Source organism: Filicampus tigris, chromosome 2 (genome assembly GCF_054856515.1).
Source record: "Filicampus tigris isolate MCC_2025a chromosome 2, RoL_Ftig_1.0, whole genome shotgun sequence".
Taxonomy (NCBI): Eukaryota; Metazoa; Chordata; class Actinopteri; order Syngnathiformes; family Syngnathidae; genus Filicampus; species Filicampus tigris.
Genome location: NC_141218.1, coordinates 2,552,241 through 2,570,591, shown reverse-complemented (window position 1 = coordinate 2,570,591; position 18,351 = coordinate 2,552,241). Strand labels below are relative to the sequence as shown.

Genomic DNA, 18,351 nt, shown 5'->3' with positions numbered 1-18,351 from the left:
AATACGGTCATACTTCCTCATGAAGTGGGAAAAGCTGGTCACTGTTGAGTCCTTGCGCCGTTTATGTAGCTGTGACTGTGACTCAGACGTTCGTACGTCCTTGTGATTTCATGAAACGCATAAAGCAAGACCTTGCGCTTCACAATACCCCAACGTCATTCTTTTTCCTGCTAAATACTGTATGGGAATTGGGATGTGTGTCCCAAAAAATATTTCATAGCGGATGGTCAAACTCATGACTTATGGTAGGCAGGCTCACTCTAGTGGTATGTTAAAGAACTACAGCTGTTAGTACACTTCAGTTGTATTCAACTTGTTTGTACCAAGATATGAAACTTTTAGTATTTTAACTGTTTTCACTTTAGTTTTTTATTCTTGTGAATAGTTTCCAAAACTATGAAAAATACCCCCACCCCCCCAAAAAAAAAAAAAAATCTGCTACACACAGCAGTAGAGGGCGTCTTTCAGTCTTCATTTGTCGTGCGTCCGTTTTTGTTCTCCTTGTCTCGTGCGAAATGGCCTCATTTCCATGATGCAATTTTTCCATCTATTGCTCCCAGTTGGTGCTTTCGCACTGGCTGCCAACAAATATGGTTCCGAATTGTATTTCACTTCTATGCACACCCTTCCATTTCCGAGCAGTTTTTGTGGTTTGTTATATTGAAGCACAGTGTTAATGTTCAAAGGGTATGTGTTAACCGTGGCTTATATTTCTTATATCGTTACCTTCCTAAAATAATGGCCCAAGTCATTTTTTTTCAGAAAACATGTTAAACTTGACCAAAGACTGATTAATTCAATATATTAATCATTTCAATTCATGGGTAGAATCGAATGCGTTTAATCGAAGATGTCTCCGATATTAGTAGAGCATCTTGAGATGTTTAAGGCAAAAACTTTTGGGTCATAATACGACTTAGGCCATTATTTTAAGCTCGTGACTGTATTGAATAGTGGTGCCTTGAGAGTGTCCCTTGACCATGCCCATAAATCAGATTTCCCACTGAAATAAATGCTAATGCCAATAATCTGTTCGAGCCACCCAAAAAAATGTTGTAATTTTTTTTTTTATTAAGAAAAATAGCACTTCATCATGTACTTTACAACAGAAAAAATTCAGTAATGACATCATTAAATATAATGTTTAAGAAAAATGCACATTTGGCCACATTTTGCTGATATCATAATATATAATCATATGCATCCATCAAACGACAGCTGGTCTCTGGAACACCTCGTGAGTCGGCTCACTTGTATCACAAGATGCTGCTGTGCACATTTTTTTTTTTCTTCTTCCCACAAACCCTTGGGCCTGCGTGTTGGGCGCCTCCATTCGAATTTCCGTCTCTAGAGCGCCGCCTGGGCCAGCTTGCTGAAGAGCTGGCGCCTCTGCGCGGGCGTCATGTTCTCGCAACTCTCCAGCAGGTTGGCCAAGACTAGCGTCCGCCGGATGCTCGACGACTTGACCCACAGCCGACCGTTCATCCCCACCACCATCTCGCACGGGAACAGCTGCTCCAGCTCCGCCCGCAAATCATTCTGGGGGGCCAACAACCTGGGATGGGGGGGGGGTATATACCTTATACAGCGCCAGTGATGGTAAATGGGGAAAAAAGCTGTGATTGGAGATTTGCGAGTGATTCCTAAAACACGGTTACTGCCTTCAGAATCATTCACTGATTCCCGACTCCCCAATCACCGCAAAGGGATTTTCAGCGGATTTCTTAGGAACTATCTAGGGACCACTAGATGTGGTGATTGAAAAGTAACTCCCCATTTCAAATCTTTGATATTTTCAGTCATCCTGTAGGTACGGTGTACGCATACCGTCTGGCGAGACCCAGCGAGACCCTGAAGAGGAGACCGTCCGCTCCAAACACTCCCATCCCATTGGCCCGTCCCGCGCTGTCTACGCAGACCAGCTCCGCCTCCATGTCCTTATTGGCTACGACCAGTTGCGCAAACAGCAGGTCGCCTACCTAAAGCGGGCAGAGGAGGCGGGGAGGGGGCAGGGCGTTTCACATGTGTCCATTTGGTGGGAGGGGGTCACGGCCCCTCACCCGCCTGGTACAGATGGACGCACCTGGATATTGGGTCGGTTCCTCTTGGTGGCACCTTCAAAGGCCAAGTAGGACAAAGACGCCTGCTCGCTTCCGCCGATGTCCACCTTGAACACATCGCCGGATTTGGATGTCACGATGCCGATAACCGTCTCTCCTTTGGCGGGAACGTACTGCACACACAAAGCCTTACACTCAGCCCCCAGCATAATTCACAACTGTTTGTTCCTCTATGGAAATGGAACTCCTTTCAACTATTAGACATTTGTAACATGACCATGCGCTAGTAGCTGTTGTTAGTTGTTAAAAATAGTTTAAATGTTAACTGTAATGTAATGCTGTCCTCCATAGCGGTTCGACGTGGCCAAATAATAATGGAATCATCTGTTGACATGAAGTTGCTGAAAACGCCTGTGTACATCCACTTCCTGTTGAGCCGTGTTCAGATGCTAATGTAACAACCGATTCTAAAAATACTCTTTTGTTGACGAAATCATAACTGTATACAATTTTGGGGGCAAGCTAAACAATCGTTTTATTTATTTTTATTTCCTCGATTCACGTTCGCCCTAGCTGTTGTCGCCTCTCGATGACGTCACCTACGCGCCTCACTCCTGACTTTACGACAACGTTCGGACGCGGAATAGAGGAATGGGAAGACATTTGTGGCGCGTGTTGTGTATTGCTCGTCACCCTTTTGTGTTGGGCGTCCATCCAGAACATGTTAGGCTCCTTGTGTCGCAGAAGTCCGCATTTATACACCAGCAAGCGGTCGCCACTGCGCCGCAGCCCGGGCCCGCACACCACCTTGTCCGCCTTGGAGGGGCCCGCCAGCGAGATAGTGTCGGCGACGGTCGTGTCCAAGCAGAACTCGTCTCCCGGCAGCAGAACCGAGCCCACTTTGGCTTTTAATCGAGACAACATTGTGGCGTTGCACTCGCACGTGTGACGTCTGTCTGTCTGACTGTGTTGATGCGCCGAACCCGCCCGCAGCGACACCTCGCGGACGGGAGGGCAAACCCCACAAAGTCACGTGTTTGTGACGTGCGCGGCTATGATGCCGCCATGTTAGAGCGGTATTCGAAACGTCGTGTCTACTGTCTTGTTTTGTTTGTGTGGCTTTCGTTCACTTAGCAGAAGCAGAGCTGACACGTACAATTGAATGACAACAATGTTTTTATCTTCATCCCCTATTCGCTTAACTGTGATTATTCCTCTTAGATACAGCTAGGCTTGTAGTGTCTTGAGACTGTAGCTATTAAGTGTTTGAGTCATTGACATGAGTAGTTTAGGTATTATTTATTGTGTATTGCTTATTTGTTTGATTTGGACAATGTACATAAATCAACATGTCAACAAAAAGGCATTCATTTAGTTGAATAAGGACAGTGGTTAAAAATGTGGGTACCATCATAAAAAACATACAAAGAGTACACCATGACAAATGGACAGAACATGTAGAAATGGTGCTATACATAAAAGTAGGTCGCAGTTCACATGAAAATGTCAAGTTCGTGACAATTCATTCCTCACAAAACAGAAAAGAAGAAGCCGTTTTCTATGAGAACAAGTCAGCTTTGTTTTCACCCAAGTTTTAAGGTGGTGTTACTGTCACAATATGTCCAATATGACTTGGCACTGACTTGCTTGGCTGTGTTGCTTGGATGGACAGCTCAATTTGTCTACATTTTGTCCTGCAGGCGCAGTTGCAATTCAGTTTTGTCTCTCCAGTCAGTGCTCTGGTGAGTAGTCTGAAATGTGTTCACTGTTTTCTTTGTGAAGTCCTGTAATGGTGGGGAGATATGGCATATGCAGACATCCAAAAGCAACTGCTAACTATCAAAAGTCCCAAGTTTTCGTACTTATTAACAATATTACAATTAATGGTGTCATTTTGGGTTCAGTGGTAGTCTACATTGAGTGTGTACATGGGTCGGTGTGAGTCAATGCAATTTTAATTACTCAATTCAAGTTATCTCAAGACTGCCCTGCGATTGGCTGGCGACCAGTCCACCGCCTACCGTCCGAAAACAGATGGGAAGGGGAATTTCACTTCTCATACAGTATAAGCGTTTGAGAGGCGCAGCTGGAAATTTTGTTGTGTGTGCAACGATGAAGTTGATTCTGAGATGAGACAGTAGAATAAGTTGAAGTGTCAGAAAACAGATTAAACAGAAGCAACCATCTTTTTTTTGTTTACATTTTTTTATGTGTGGTACATATTCATACAAAGTGTAGAGGTGATGAATCAAAAAGCAGAGCTAGGCATCGCCTAACCGTCCCTCATCGACTGGGACCACCACGTGGATCGGCTAAATATTCAGACGGGAACTCTGTGACGGTTAGGCGATGCCCAGCTCTGGCAAAAAGCATGTCAAACGTTGCTCAACATATTCTGATGTTTAACTATGAATGCCCACAAAGTGATGCTGCTCTTTTTTCCTGAAATTGTTCGGGTCGATGCGAGGGAGGTCCCGAAGGACGGCCACAACCATCGCCACCGCGAGCGGAGGCACCACGGACGAGGCAATCTTGGACTTTGCCGCCTTGGGGTGAGCTGACGTGGCGAGTGGACGCAGCCCCGAATGTGGTCACGTGCTCTCAAGTACCGCATGTCACTGAGACATTCAGGTCCGGGCAGAGTTCTGTGCGGAGACAGACAGGAGCGTGACTTTTGTCCTGGGCCCAGACGAAGACGAGGAGTAGGACGCTTTGTTCGGGGGGTTGGCCGGCGGCGGGGCGCTGCTGCGGCAGCAGAGCGCGCGCTTGGCCTTGTCCCTGAAGTCGGCCGACACGTAGTAGAAGATGAAGGGGTCCACGCAGCTGCTGAAGGTGCTAACGGCCAAGCTGAGCATGTACGGCACGTAGATGTCCCCGCCCTCGCCGTCGCCGTCGCCGGCGTAGGTGAGGAGCAGCAGGACGTTACTGGGCAGCACGCAGACTACGAACACCAGCAGCACCAGCAGCGTGACCCGCACGGCGTGGGCGTAACGCTCGCCCTCGGCCAGCAGGGCGCGCAGGACGCCGCAGTGGCAGAAGACGATGACGGCGAAGGGCAGCAGGAAGCCCAGCGTGAAGAGGGTGGCGAAGTAGGGCAGGAAGAAGTTCTCCTGCTCCCGCTGGGGCAGCGCGTCGTGGCAGGTGGTGATGTCGGGCCGGTCCAGAGCGTACGTCTGCTGCGACGTCAGCAGCGGCAACATGGCCGCCGCCACCGCCGCCCACACCAGAGCCGTCATTTGCTGGGACGTCCGCCGGCTGCGCAGGGTCTTGGCGCCGAACGGGTGCGCCAAGGCCACGTAGCGGTCCAGGGCCACCAGCGCCAGGCACAGCACCGACCCGTACATGTTTCCGTAGAAGACGGCCGTGACCACGCGGCAGAAGGCCTCGCCCAGGTCCCAGTGGCTGCCCCGGAAGTGGTAGGCGATGCGGAAGGGCAGCACCAGCAGCAGCAGAGAGTCCACCGCCGTCAGGTTGATGAGCAGCACGGTGGACGGGAGACGCTTGGTTCTGAACGCCAAGATCCAAAGGGCCAGCAGGTTGGCCGGGAGACCCAGCACCAAGGCCAGCAGGTAGAGCGTCGGCAGGTACAGCATGGTGGTCGGGGCCTGGATCTCCTTCAGCTGCTTCTCGTTCAGAGTGGTCACGTTGCACGACACCTTCAGCCGGAAGGCCCGCAGACCTGCCCAGAACCACAACACGGCTCACTGAGTCAAATCGAAGAGAGGACGGGAGCTTGGGAAGGGGGAGGGGCGTGTCACGGCGGCGGCAACGTGGAAGCGCGTTTCTTTCTTGCGTGAAACTAACAATTTTGTCATAGTTTAGCCTCGGGAAAAACAACACTGCAGCAACAGAAAAACAATCATCTCTTACGACATTATTGCTGCTTTTTTTTTTGTTGTTTTTTTTTTCATTTTGACTTCCCTGCATTTCATCAAACATTGAGCAACGTTCGCGCTCCTGTTTGGCAAGAACAAGCCACGGCCGGCAACAGTTGAAGCCTCGGATGACCTTGAAGCGGGGCCACCCAAGAACTCTTCAGATGTGGCCGTCGCTGCGAAAATGGACGCCATCAAAGCCTCTGAACAGTCTTTCTTGTGGCTGCACCTTCAAGAAGCCGCATAGAGATGAGTTCTTTTACCTGGCTGACATTTTCTCCTGATACTATTCAGTCAGCTGAAACGTCAAGTGTGCCAGATGGACAACTTCTCTTTATCCCCCAAAACATCTGACTGAGGACAAGAAATTCAAAACGTATGTGCTTGATTGAGCAACTTCAAGTTGGGAGTTTGGGCAATTTCAAGACCGTTCTCTGCCCCAGAAAACACTCATCTGTTTACCAAGCAGCGTGGACTGTAAAGAGCATCCGGCGATCCAAATACCTCTTAGGGGGTGTGCTGACTCGCTTAGGATTTGTTTACGAGTCATTAAATGGCGTACCTCTCCGAGCTGCTCCAGTCCTACGCAGCCTTCCCGCAGCCTCGGGTCTGCGGACCGGGCGCTGCTCGAGGTGCCGAGGACCAAGCGGTGCCTCAGAGGGGATCGGGTCTTTTATGTTGCTGGTCCTTCCCTTTGGAATGACCTTCTAATAAATGTTACGCAAGCCCCCCCCCCCCCCCCGTCCATTTTGAAAACCCGTTCGAAGACACATTTGGTGGGACATAGTAGTTTGCGCTTCCACATAAACTCAAACTGCTGCAGTTCTGACCAAGCCAGGGGCGGAGCCAGAAGGTGGATAATGGGTGGGCCTGGAAAAATCAAGAGTGGGCCTGAATATTTCTCTCACTTTGCACAATCCTCCTGTCCCGACACATCGTATATTCAAATGACAAACTGAATAATATGAAGTTCAGATCTTCCTTAGACAACCACAATTATGGCATTCTTAATATTCAATCAAATAAAAAATTTTTAAAAAACACACACGCACAAGGAAATACAAATTCTAAAATAATTTAACCTCCTCAGGCTTAGTGGCCACATACGTGGACATCACTTTCTAGGGCTTGTGTCCACAAGCGTGTGCACTGTGGAACTGTGGGAGTTTTGGACACATATGTGGCAACTTACACTGCCATCTTGTGGTCTCAGAAGAGTATTACATACTACAGTCAAAATACAGTATACAAAATACAGTACAATACAATACAAAAAAACTAAAAGATGATTCTTAGTTTTTCTTCTAATTAGGTCCCAATAAGCCCAAATAGCAAACAGAAATAAAAAAAAATGCATGTAAAAAAACAACTTGGGCCTTAGGAGATTAATAACAATTGACTAAAAATATAAAAGTATATATTTCATGGATCTCACTGGGTGGGCCGTGTGTCAATCTGGGAGGTGCCTGTGCACACCCAGGCCCACCCATGGCTCCGCCCCTGGACCAAGCCTTGTTGCAAGACAAACACAGCCGTCCAGTTGCAATCGTTTGAATGCCCGAGAAATGGAATGACTTGGATGAATGGAAATATCCGCAAGCATCTTATCTTCTGATGCCAAGTGCCCTCAGGTCTTCCCTCGCTACATCCGTCAACCTTCTCTTAGGTCTTCCCCAAACTCGCTTGCCTGGCAGCCCCATCCTCATCTTCCTTCTAACAATGTTGTCGCAAACGTCACACATCCGCATGTGTCCAATCCATCCAAGTCTGCTCCCTCAAACGTCATCAGAACGTGTTCGTCGCTAGACATGCAAACAACGGAACATTGAATTCTTGTCTGGACCTGCAACCAGCAGAGACCAGAATGTGCGTCAGATGTGAGACCTGCCAAGCCCAAATGTGTATTTTTGTCGAGGCCTTCACATTTCAAATCGTGTCCTTGTCTCAACCCGCAAACACCACAGCACGTCTCGGTCTTCGGACCAGCACAGACCAGGCCCCCGTCTTCCATGTCGGCGACGGCACACAAACGTTGTTGTGTGCTGAGAGGTGGGGTTGATCAAAGGTATGTCGAAGCAAACTAGCTGAGTCATGTTTGAGTTTGGTGAAAAGGATGGTGAGTAACAAGAAGAGATAACTCACGCATGGACATGCCGGAACATTCCTCAGTGGGACCAGGAGATGACGATGATGACGCGGCGAGGACGGACCACAGCAGCCAGACCAAGACCGGAGCCCCAAACCACTTCATCGTTCTCCTCCAGCAACTCTTCTCCCTTCTCTCCTCCTTCTGCTCGTAAATTTGTCTCTTTTTCTTGATTTTCTCTCGTGGAAAAAAAGTATTTATCTCGAATTCAAGTACTTCTTAGTACTCTCCTTCCCCCCCCCCCTCTTTTTTGAAATTCATCGCTACTCTTGGATGAGTTTGTCTTTGCCATTTGGCACCATTGTCTTTTTGTTGATTGTGTTTTTCTCAAATGTTAAGAATCTCCTCTCTATTCCCGTTGTTCTCTTTCTTCTTTTTGCCCTTCTCTCTCCTTTCCTCCCTGTGTTTCTTCTGGACGAACGAGGCCACGTGTAGTTGCTCGGTCTCGTGCGAAGTCTGATGTGGTCCAGATGTGGAGAGAGAGGATCGAGTTCTCTCGCATCCCGAGAGTGGTCATCTGTGAGAGGTGCAATGCATGCTGGGTAGTGGCCTCACGCTCCCGCAAACATAGTGTGGGCTGCATATGTGGAAAGTATTCATCCCGTTTCCTGTTTTCACGTCACTGTCCGCTCCCGATAAGAACACTTCCTGTCTGTGGTTTCAACGCTGCTGTTGCCATGGCGACACCTCAAGTCCCCGTGTCCCAAGAGTGTGCAAATATTACCAAAATGTACACAACCTCGGTTCCCTTCAGGCGTGCAAGTGGTCCAATAACATTGTAATCACAGTACTTCGCCCTTTGCAGGAGGTTCTTGTCTTGTTCTTCGATCGGTTATGGAGGTGAGCGGTTCGAGATGGTTTAGCTTGGAGGAAGCAGAGCAGACTGAGATCATCATCTGATCGTCACATATCTTCCACTTCCCTCTTCGGCTTCCTTTTTTTTTTCTTTCATGAAAAAAACCAAACCATTCAATTCACATTTAAAACAACTCTCCACAACGGTAGCCCAGAGTTATGAAATGATTGCTGTGCTAGTCAGTCTCCACTTACTCAAAAAAAAGCTAATTTAAAAAAAAACTCAGCTATTCTAACTATGAAAGATATTGGTGTGTGGGGGGCGGGGGCAGAGTACATTAAATTACAATGACAATTAAAAAAAACAACGAAAATAATGAACTTGCTGCTGATTGATTATTCTATTTTGATTATTGTAAGCAGCAAAAATGTTTTCATTCTTCAATGGATGATTGATCGATCTTTTCGTGACGTCATGGAGAAAAACTGCAATGGAGATACTTTCCAACAGCTGAAAATTGTTTTTGTTTTTTTTCAAATCTTTTATTTATATACATTCTCGAACAGGAAAGAATCTGGCATTCTTCAGAAAACACTGTCTTGATACATTAAAAACAGAAAAAGAACATTTGGAAGGCTTTTTCAAAAATGTCTTTTACAAAAATTGCTTTAAGTGTTTAAAAACATAAAATAAAGTAAAACAAAATGTGAAGGTAACAAACATTGAGACTCTTCACATTCAAACAAACTTACATTGTTTTGCAGTTTCCACCAAACCATTTATCCTTTCACTTCTTTCTACATCTGAAAGGATACTTTTGACAAATGGATGTTCTCGCGATGCTTGGTGAAAATTTTGCCAATAAAAAGCAAACACCCGCGCACACACACACACACACAACGCAGGCGCCCAGCGTGAGTGTGTGCGCATGCGCGCTGCGTCACAGCCGAGTAGGTTGGAGCTTCCGTAGCGATAGTGTGTTAGCGGAACCAAAACAAGGCCAAAAAGGCTTGCCGAGGCCCGCACAATTACAATAACAGCAACAACAACAATAACAGCAGCAGCAAGAACGAGCGAGCCCCTCGCGAACGAAGACCCCCCCCCCCCCCACACGCTCGACCCCTACCGGACAGGACGCGGCTCCAGAGACACTGGGAAGGAGGCCGCCTGTGCGTCCGCGTGCACGCGCTACGACAAAGAGGTGAGTCGTGCATGGGCCTCTTAAATGCAACCTGATTTAGGGATGGATACATTTTGAGCTCCACCTCACGCCAAGATCCACAACAAGCAAACACACAATGTCAGCAGGCCTGAAGGTGAGCAGGATGATGACGCTGAAGAGGTCAATTTGCCCACCTGCACTGGAAGGAGACACACAGGAGAGACATCAGAAATTGGAGTAGAAATACTGTTGAGAGGCTGAAATTTCAAGGATTCGGACAGGTTTAACCCTCGTGTGCTGATTTGTTTTGCGTCATATAGGCCCAAACGTACGAGTGTGGTACGTTGCTTTGAAGTGTAATATCAAAGTCGTTTCTGAATATTTTATTTATTTATTTTACTTGCGACCACTCAAAATGTTCAGTGGCATCAGACCTATCCATACACACATAGTTTTATTCATTTATTTATTTTTGATGCCCTCTATGGACAATAAAAGCAATATTATTCTAAGCAAAATTAACTGTCATCTGCATATATATATATAAAAACACATTCAAATTGGAATATTCAATACGGACAAATTAGAGCCTTCGATATGTTAATAAATCTTAACATTAACATTTTTTGGGAATGTAACATTTTCCCATTTTTTTGCGACGAATAGGAAAAAACGTCCCATTTTGGGACGTTGATTGAAGTGTAATATCAAAGTCATTTCTGAATATTTTTTTACTTGCAGCCACTCAAAATGTTCAGTGGCATCAGACCTATCCATACATATACAGTTTTTATTTATTTATTTATTTATTTTTGATGCCCTCGATGGACAATAAAAGCAATAAAAAGCAATATTGTACTATGGGTAAAAGTAACTATCATCTGCATATATATAAAAAACACAGTCAAATTGGAATATTCAATATGGACAAATTAGAGCTATATGTTAACCATGAAAGGGTCAAAAAGGCACAACTAGAAGAATTTAGACCCAACAGAATTTATGGAACATCAAACACACACCAACAAACAAAACTAGAACAGAACTACTGTTGAACTTTGAACACCAACACTCAAATTTCAACATTTAGGGCATCATCTTCTCTGTGTGTGATTCATGGAACATAGTCTAAATCTCCATCTTTCGTGGTGCTCAAAGCATCAGGATCAAGGAAGCATCCTTTGATTCGCCTTTTGCAATGACCGCTATGAGCGTGCATTCAAAGAGATACGCGTGCGTGCGTGTGCACGTGCACGCTCGGGCAGACACACATGCACGCGCGGACACCCAGAATATGTTCATACCCCCACACAAACGCATAGTAAGTACTGTACTACTATCTTAGTTAAACACCTATTGTCAATTCTTCTCTTTCTCGCATACATGCGCGCGCACACACTCATCACATTCTCATACTCACGTGCACGTTACTGGTATTGCGTTCACACACGCCAGCAGGCCTAAGCTTTCGATCCCAACCATGCTTTATTGTTTTGGTATCAGAATGGTGACAGAGCAAATACATACGTCAGCTCAACCAAAAATGATAATTAGCTCTCTAGCGTCATCTAGTGTATTATGGCGTTTATGACTCTCAAGTCAAAAAAAATAGTTTTCACATGTAGTTCAACCGCCTTTGAAGGAATGCATTGGGTAATTGCGGTTAAATGCACTGTAACACATCAGGGGTACAGTGCATCAAAAATACATGGAAAAATAGCATTTATAATAGGTGTTAATGGGAAAATAACGTCCAAAAAAGGGACGGTTTTTCCTGTGCGCCAGAAAAAAAATGTCTTTCCACATATAATGATGACAATAATCATTTTGAAATGTTGACATTCTTGACAAAGAACTTTAGCATGTTTTGGACAATTGGATACCATTTCAGCGATTCTCAATGACATTTTCATATGCTCTCTCTTTGATGTAAATCTTGCTAAAACACAAAAGTCCCAAAATGGGACGTGTTTCCCACAAGGGTTAAGTTAAACAAGGTCTCTAAATGATGAATCAATGATCAAAGTACTTGTTGATGAATTTGATCATCCATTAGATGTTGATGAATCAATGAATTGCTGCACCTCTTTGAATGGCATGTGATGTTGTCCTTTTGCCCGCCGCCAGTTTTGGATGAGGGCAGCATGACGTCCCTCAGCCGGACCGGGCTCCGCGTCCCCTCGGTGCTGGTCCTGATCCTGATCCTGGTCCAGCCCGCGTGGGTGCGGGGGGGCCGCCCGGACCGCGGCAGCGCCGTGTTGGCATCGGAGGAGTACGTGAGCGCCACGGTCAACGCCAGCGTGATGGACGCACGAGGACACGCCGTCCACGTCATGAGCAACGAAGACGGAACCTACGGACAGAACTCGCCCAAAGTCGACACCCGCGCGCTGCTCGTCGTCACGCCTGCGCCGCGCCACGGGGGTAAACCTGCGCCCGCCAAAACAAAACACAAAAGCACAAATCTCTGGAAACTTACTGCATGTCTTTGCGACATGCATATTGCAAAGGCCACTATTGCGATGTCGATATTTTTTCGATATATTGTGCAACCATAACGACGACAACGCGTACCCGTGTATTATACGCAACCCGAAAATGGCCGGTAAAAGCAGTTTCTTGTCTTTCCAGCCCGTCATCTGGTTGCCATTCTAGGGCTGGGAATTCATTGAAATGAAATTGTGATGTCCATTTTGGCTTCTACTCAAAGCCAAAGGATTAAAGTGCAAACATTGTGGCGCTTTTGCCATTCCCTGACATTGTTGATGCATATTGTAAGATGATAAGTTCAATTTGTTTGTTTGGGGGGAAAAATACAGGATTTTTTTCCTGTCAACATTAGAGCGACAGGTACGCTATTTGTCCTTCCTCTGTTTTCTCGATTCTCACATAACGATACATTTTTGGGGAACCGTCTTTGTGCGCGTGTGTGCAGTGGTAGATCATCAGGGCTGCGACCCCAACACGCGCTTTGTGGCTCCTCCTCGTGGCGTCCAGTGGGTGGCACTGCTGCAGAGAGGAAACTGCACGTTCAAGGAGAAAATCCTGAAGGCGGCCGCCTTCAACGCCTCCGCCGTGCTCATCTACAACAACTCCACCAACAAGACGGTCAAGATGGGCCATGAAGGTCAGTGCTTAGGCACACGTGTCATATGCTTTTTATGAAATATACTGGAATAAAAAGGCATATCAATGTAAACAAGCAAGACTGTTTTGATTTTATTGTATTTATTCGAGTGCTGTCAAATGATAAATTTTTTAAAACTAATTAATCGCGCAGTTGTCCATAATTAATCGCGATTAATCATATTTTTCAACTACAATTTTTTCCGAAGCTTGGAACCGTCATTTACTTGAGTAAAATCTTGGAATTAATACGGGAAAAAAATCTAAGTATATTTCGATTCCAAGACTGTTCTAATAGCTTTCTTTAATCCTTGAATTCTTTTCCTGTGAAATACAACATTTGAACGATACACCAAAGACGTACAACTAATATGGTATTTGAATTTGGCTGTGCAAAGTGTGCAACTTATTTTGGATTTCTCCAATGAGCCGTCAAGCAACTTTTTTAAAGTAAAACTACGTAAAAGTCCGTCTTTGTGCCAGTGACTCTCCTCTGAGTTTGGCTGCACAGTGAGCAGAGGTCAGCTGACACAGGAAGTAAATAAAACTGAGTTAACTCCGTTCATTTTTTTTAGTACGTTATGAAATTTAAATTAATCTCCGTAGTTAATGCCTTAATTTTGACAGCCCTAATTTATTCATGAAATTTGTCATGTCCCCATGAGGCCAGGATCTGTAAGGTGCCAAACTGTGGCCCAATAATGTCCGATCCTAAGAAAGGCCGGTCGGGCCTCATCCGGTCCGGCGTTCCCGCTGACCATTGGCGCCGCGTCATCCGCCGTCTGTCTTGTCGTGTTCAGGCACGGGCGACACGGTGGCGGTGATGATCACGGAAGGTTACGGCAAAGACATCCTGGCCCACCTGGAGAGGAACCTGAGCGTGGTGGTGACGGTGCTGGTGGGTCAGCGCATTCCCACCAAGAACATCAACCGAGGCTCGCTGGTCTTTGTGTCCATCTCCTTCATCGTCCTCATGATCATCTCCTCTGCTTGGCTCATCGTCTACTTCATACAGAAGATACGATACGGCGGCGCGCCGCACCGTGGGCACGTATGTCCGTGTCCGTGTGCGCGTTTGTGTGCGCGCACGTGTGACTAATGGTGTGTCTTCTGTCGGTCTGACGTCAGCGTCGTCTGGGTGACGCGGCCAAGAAGGCCATCGGGAAGTTGAGCACCAGAACGGTGAAGAAGGGAGATAAGGTAAAATGCGTGTGCGGGTGTTTCTTCAACACGCAGATTTGATTTGAAAGGCTGCGCGCGCGCGCGTGTGTGTGTGTGTGTGTGTGTGTTTGTGTGTAGGAGACGGATCCAGACTTCAACCACTGTGCAGTTTGTATTGAAGCGTACCAGCTCAACGACGTCGTCCGCATCCTTCCCTGCAAGTAAGTCAGGCGATGGCCATAGGCCGCTTATCCAGGCAAGAAATGGGCGGAGCCTGACTGATATCTGTGCAATTTCCAAACTATGACACATACAAAAAAATAAAAATAAAAAAAAATTTTTTAAAAAACTTGAGGAGAAAAAGTTCTCAAGTGCTCAACTCTGGCTAACCAAGGACGCATGAAACCACTTGTTTTGTTTGATATCGTCACGGATGATGTCACGCGTGTTGTGTATTCAGGCACGTGTTCCACAAGGCGTGCGTGGATCCGTGGCTGAACGAGCACTGCACGTGCCCCATGTGCAAACTCAACATCCTCAAGGCTCTCGGCATCGCGGTGAGTCCGCTTGTTCCGCGGACGCCGTGGCCCCACGGCTGACGTTGTCGCCGTTGCGTGTGTTTGGCGTGCAGAGCGGCGTCACGTGTGTGGACAGCGAGGTCCTGGACATGGAGCGTCCCGGCGGGGGTCTGGCGCCCGCCGGACCAAGGGCGCCGCCCGGCCGGCGCAGCGGCCGACCCGCCGTCAGCCTGGAGCCGCTCAGCCCGCCCCGCCCGGAGGCCCCGCCCCACACCCCCGCTGACATCGCCATTGCCGTCACCAGTAAGATTGCTGCTGCGGGGCTCCCGATTTGTTCATTCCTGAACAATTATGGTTGATTTATATTTTGATTTATGTATTTTTCAGTGGGCAGGAGTGTTTCTTTTGCACAGAACCTTTTGAGATGTTTTTTCGACACTGAATTGTTTTACTGTGTTTTTAAAGATGGTTATCATATTTCCTTTGAAAAAAAATTTTTTAGGTTGACTCTTTTACAGATTTTTTGGGGGGGGGTATGGCTATGCTCAAAGTAAGTGGTCACAGCTTGCTAGGCAAAAATAGCATTTTGCACCTCATAAAAACGCAGTGAATAGCAAAACATTTGCATTTTTACATTTTTTCCTGATGTTGACGTTTTTAGACTGAAATTTTCTCATGATTTTTTAGATAGTTTAAAAAAATTTTATGCAGAATTTTCCTACTGAAATTTTCTAGATGTTGAATATTAAAAAAAAAAAAATCTGTGCATAAATTCAAGCTTGTAACTTCAAATATTGAAACCAACTGTTTTGTTTGCGTGTGTGCGTGCGTGCAGGTGGTCACTTCTTCACGTCGACGCCTCCGCCTCGCACGGAGCTGCCGGACCTGCAGGCCCCTCTAGATCTCTACGATGACAAGTCCTGAAGGCCGTCGCCATGGCAACCCCTCCGCCTCCTTCTCACACACGAACAAACACACACACACACACACACACGCGTACACAAAGACAAACATTCTGACCCGTGTAAGGACACTGGACTCGAGTACTCCAAAGTGTTGTTGACAAAGTGGATCACTCTGGATCTGGTCTCACTGGGTTTCGGAGGAGAAGCCCACGGCCGCAGGACTCCTGAATCTTCCATGAAAAACGGAATCCCTTGGCAGGTTGCGTTCAAGAAAGCTCTGAAAAATTGTGCTAGGACTTGCGGGTCCTGGTTTTTCACTTCCTGCGACAAGGGCTCCATCTCGAGTTCATCTCTAGGATCCTGGAGAAGTTGCGTGGATCCGATTGTTCTTCCAATGGTTTGTTCCTCGTTAGAAAAAGCCGTTTTGACCGAATTCCAGAGTGCCTGAATGTGGGTCAGCGGACGCGACTTGCAGCTGGATCACGACCAAAGAACCAGAACCACTGGCGCTTTGAAGCAAGCCCAGTCCAATGCTGAGACCAGAACCAGAAGCGGAACTTCCACAGAGACAATCACGTGAACCTGGGAAGAGCACAGCCCCCCTCTGCCGCAACCAATCACTTTTGAAGGAACATTTAACTGCCAGTGAGTCCTGCTGCGATCGTGCCTGTGTTGTCGCGTCACTATGGTAACCATCTTTGCCGCTCAAAGTTTGCCAACGGTCCACGGATGCCAGGCTCACATGTAAATGCTAACCACCTTAAGCCAAATGTTAGCCTAGCTGAGCACAATAACTGCAAGCGGAGATTTGCACAAAAGACAGAAGGGAAAGGCTACTACTCGCCTCGCTTAGTTGAACTTGCGTTAGCGTAGCAAGACAAGCAGTAGGAATAATGAAGGGAACGCGGGCATCAAAGTGGCTTCAAAACATCAGCAGATGTGCTTGCTCACCAGCTACGCTGCTCATTAGCCAAGCAGCTAACGAGCCTGACAACATCCGTCCGTTTCCCTCGTATGAAAGAATCCTTCCGTCTCGGCCGTATGAACTCCCTGAGCTAAACTTTGACAGTGGTGGAGGGCTACTCCTTCACAAGGGTCAGTCCTCTTCATAGTTAGCATTATGATGTAAAACCGCATTAACCCAAATTTATACTATCATAAGAAAATGTATATTCTACAATCCATTCAAACTGTGAGCCAAAGCATAAAAACTCCATGAATAATACTCACGTGTCACGTTTGCATATGTAGTCATAAGGATAATTATCCAGATACCAATTCATATTGTGACTGAACACGTTAATAATATTTCAAGTTGTCAGCACAATGCCAACGGGAGGCGTTTGATGGTGGGTGGCGATGGTGAGTCAATCAGAACTTATTGAACTGTGATTGAAATACCGCATACATGTACATAGTCGTTTGCACATGGCAGCGTGAAATGAAGCAAAAGGTTTGAGCGTTTCCACAATAACATTTATGACTTAATTGTTTGTTGTAAAATATGATGACAAGCTAAGATACAAACACATGACCTGTGTGTGTCTGTTTGTATGAAACCTGAAATTAATGTATTGTAGTTCCTTTGTAGTCCGTCACTATTAAAATGCTGCTCCGTTGACGCCTGTCAATCTTATCGTCTTGCCTGGTGGACCCGCCTCTACTAGTCACCTGATCCCGGTGAACGACGTGATTGGTGCAAACCTCAATTCTAATAACATAACACAATGGATATACTTTATGAATATCAATGAAGAAGCAAACAACATGCAAACAACTAACCTCACCCTTAATTAACTAGCAGCCTTGTTTAGCATTAGCCCGTGTTAGTAGTTCATAGTAGCCTCATTTACCATAAGATCTACTTGATTATGAACCTGAACTTTCAACCAGTAGCCTCATTTAGCATTAGCACAACATGCGAAAAACAAACCTCACCTTCACGTTGCGGCCTTGTTGAGCATTAGCCCATGTGACAATGAACGCAACATTGAAGTGGAAATCAAACTTCTTTTTTTTAAGTAGCCTCATTTAGCATAAGAGCGGCTTGATTACAAACTTAAACTTTTAACTAGTACTCGCACAACACGCGAAAAACAAATCTCAACGTTACATAGCGACCCTGTTTAACATTAACCCTTGTTAGCACAGCAGCTAAACTCAAGTAGAGATTGAACCTCATATTTGTCCTAGTAGCCTTATTATTGGCATTAAAGCTACAGGAAAATAAACGTCACTTTTTATTTCGTGGCTTCAGCACAATGTGAGCAACTAATCTCAGATTTAACTAGCAGCTTTGTTTCACGGTAGTCCGTGTTGTTAGCATAAGAGCTACAAGAGCATAAGAGCTTTAAATTTGAAATCAACCAAACATACAATATTATGTTCCCAGCAGGCCCACTAGTTGAAACATGGCATTCTGATTAATATTGTGTTTGTGGAATATGAGTTGAGCAGAAAAATCCACCCCTTTTTATCCATCTAAGGGGGCAGGAATTTTGTCACTTCTGTCGGTTGAAAATGACATCACAACCGCTCAGGTAACGACCAATCACGGCTCAGCTTCAGAAAACAGGACAGCCATTACCTGAGCGCTGAGCAG

General features: G+C 46.2%; 3 protein-coding genes across 6 annotated transcripts; 1 reads left to right on the top strand and 2 right to left on the bottom strand.

Moving 5' to 3' along the window:
- Nucleotides 1-1,051: 1,051 nt before the first annotated feature.
- On the bottom strand, nucleotides 1,052-3,064 carry exosc3 (exosome component 3). Its single transcript, XM_086023788.1, has 4 exons — nucleotides 2,754-3,064; nucleotides 2,084-2,233; nucleotides 1,828-1,979; nucleotides 1,052-1,555 (listed from the first exon to the last, which is right to left on the bottom strand). The coding sequence occupies exons 1-4, from the start codon at nucleotides 2,982-2,984 to the stop codon at nucleotides 1,348-1,350; spliced, it is 741 nt and encodes a 246-aa protein (XP_085879914.1). The 5' UTR covers nucleotides 2,985-3,064; the 3' UTR covers nucleotides 1,052-1,347.
- A 282-nt stretch (nucleotides 3,065-3,346) lies between these two features.
- On the bottom strand, nucleotides 3,347-9,957 carry LOC147150824 (proteinase-activated receptor 4). 2 transcript variants are annotated; one of them, XM_086023786.1, is made up of 2 exons: nucleotides 9,630-9,957; nucleotides 3,347-5,739 (listed from the first exon to the last, which is right to left on the bottom strand). In XM_086023786.1, exons 1-2 carry the CDS (start codon nucleotides 9,805-9,807, stop codon nucleotides 4,688-4,690), a joined length of 1,230 nt encoding a protein of 409 aa, XP_085879912.1. In that variant the 5' UTR covers nucleotides 9,808-9,957; the 3' UTR covers nucleotides 3,347-4,687. The 2 variants fall into 2 exon arrangements, with proteins under 2 accessions (XP_085879912.1, XP_085879913.1); XM_086023787.1 differs by lacking the exon at nucleotides 9,630-9,957 and adding an exon at nucleotides 8,078-9,179.
- rnf130 (ring finger protein 130) lies at nucleotides 9,759-17,380 on the top strand. Of its 3 annotated transcripts, none has more exons than XM_086023783.1 (9): nucleotides 9,759-10,078; nucleotides 12,167-12,463; nucleotides 12,975-13,166; nucleotides 13,966-14,216; nucleotides 14,294-14,365; nucleotides 14,465-14,547; nucleotides 14,787-14,883; nucleotides 14,958-15,147; nucleotides 15,680-17,380. In XM_086023783.1, the coding sequence occupies exons 2-9, from the start codon at nucleotides 12,184-12,186 to the stop codon at nucleotides 15,766-15,768; spliced, it is 1,254 nt and encodes a 417-aa protein (XP_085879909.1). In that variant the 5' UTR covers nucleotides 9,759-10,078; nucleotides 12,167-12,183; the 3' UTR covers nucleotides 15,769-17,380. The 3 variants fall into 3 exon arrangements, with proteins under 3 accessions (XP_085879909.1, XP_085879910.1, XP_085879911.1); XM_086023784.1 differs by having other exon boundaries at nucleotides 10,078-10,193; XM_086023785.1 differs by lacking the exon at nucleotides 9,759-10,078 and adding an exon at nucleotides 11,278-11,360.
- Nucleotides 17,381-18,351: the final 971 nt, after the last annotated feature.

Coding starts and splice junctions, on each gene's coding strand:
- exosc3 (XM_086023788.1), bottom strand. CDS start 2,984: ATGTTGTCTCGATTAAAAGCCAAAGTGGGCTCGGTTCTGCTGCCGGGA. Junction 2,234..2,753: donor TGGACGCCCAACACAAAAGG/GTGACGAGCAAT, acceptor TTGTGTGTGCAG/TACGTTCCCGCCAAAGGAGA. Junction 1,980..2,083: donor GGAACCGACCCAATATCCAG/GTGCGTCCATCT, acceptor TGCCCGCTTTAG/GTAGGCGACCTGCTGTTTGC.
- LOC147150824 (XM_086023786.1), bottom strand. CDS start 9,807: ATGCGCACACACTCACGCTGGGCGCCTGCGTTGTGTGTGTGTGTGTGT. Junction 5,740..9,629: donor GGTGGAAACTGCAAAACAAT/GTAAGTTTGTTT, acceptor GGTTCTGGGCAG/GTCTGCGGGCCTTCCGGCTG.
- rnf130 (XM_086023783.1), top strand. CDS start 12,184: ATGACGTCCCTCAGCCGGACCGGGCTCCGCGTCCCCTCGGTGCTGGTC. Junction 14,366..14,464: donor CGGTGAAGAAGGGAGATAAG/GTAAAATGCGTG, acceptor GTTTGTGTGTAG/GAGACGGATCCAGACTTCAA. Junction 15,148..15,679: donor CATCGCCATTGCCGTCACCA/GTAAGATTGCTG, acceptor GCGTGCGTGCAG/GTGGTCACTTCTTCACGTCG.